The sequence below is a fragment of the Eimeria tenella genome, genomic scaffold (assembly GCF_000499545.2).
Source record: "Eimeria tenella Houghton genomic scaffold, Eth_scaff3338, whole genome shotgun sequence".
NCBI lineage: Eukaryota > Apicomplexa > Conoidasida > Eucoccidiorida > Eimeriidae > Eimeria > Eimeria tenella.
This window is the reverse complement of record NW_013543144.1, coordinates 2517-3106: the sequence shown is the minus strand read 5'-3', so window position 1 is coordinate 3106 and position 590 is coordinate 2517. Positions and strand designations below refer to the sequence as shown.

General features: G+C 58.1%; 1 protein-coding gene across 1 annotated transcript in view; it reads right to left on the bottom strand.

Annotated features, from left to right (window-relative positions):
* Positions 1 to 159: 159 nt before the first annotated feature.
* The window catches only part of ETH_00037715 (dihydrouridine synthase domain-containing protein, putative), a gene marked incomplete at both ends in the record, with an annotated part of 2875 nt that continues 2444 nt past the window's right edge, over positions 160 to 590 (bottom strand). The window contains one exon of the mRNA XM_013376328.1: positions 160 to 399. Coding sequence (XP_013231782.1) covers positions 160 to 399 — 240 coding nt within the window. The remainder of the gene's footprint in view (positions 400 to 590) is intronic.

The window sequence follows — 590 nt, the reverse complement described above, 5'->3', positions numbered from 1 at the left end:
AGCTAGCTGCTGCTGCTGCTGCAGCTAGCTGCTGCTGCTGCTGTAGCTAGCTGCTGCTGCTGCTGCAGCTAGCTGCTGCTGCTGCTGTAGCTAGCTGCTGCTGCAGCTTGCTGCTGCAGCTAGCTACCCTTGCTGGCTAGCTGCGGTCGGGGTAGCTAGCTAGCCAAACAAGCCTTCAAATCCTTCAGCAGCTAGAGAGCAAGGATCTGCTGCTGCTGCTGCTTCTTTGTCTGTGGCTTCTTCTGTCTCTTCATCCTTTTCTGTCCCCCTTCTGTGGCGACGGTACCACGTGTTGCTGTTGCTGCTGCTGCTGTCGCTGCTGCTGCTGCTGCTGCTGGTAGCAGCAAAGTGGTTGTATATGCAGTCCATCAGCGCTAGTAGGTCCTCCATGCAGCTGCTCTGCAGCAAACACGCAGCAGCAGAAGCACCAGCAGCAAAAGCTGTCTCCAGGTCTCACGCTGCAGCAGCAGCAGCTGTTGCTGTTGCTGCCAGTGCTGCGCCATCTCGCCTGTGCCCCTCAGCAGCGGCTACAGTAACAGCAGCAAGCGCAGCAACGGCAGCAACGGCTGCAGCAGCAATTGCAGCACGAA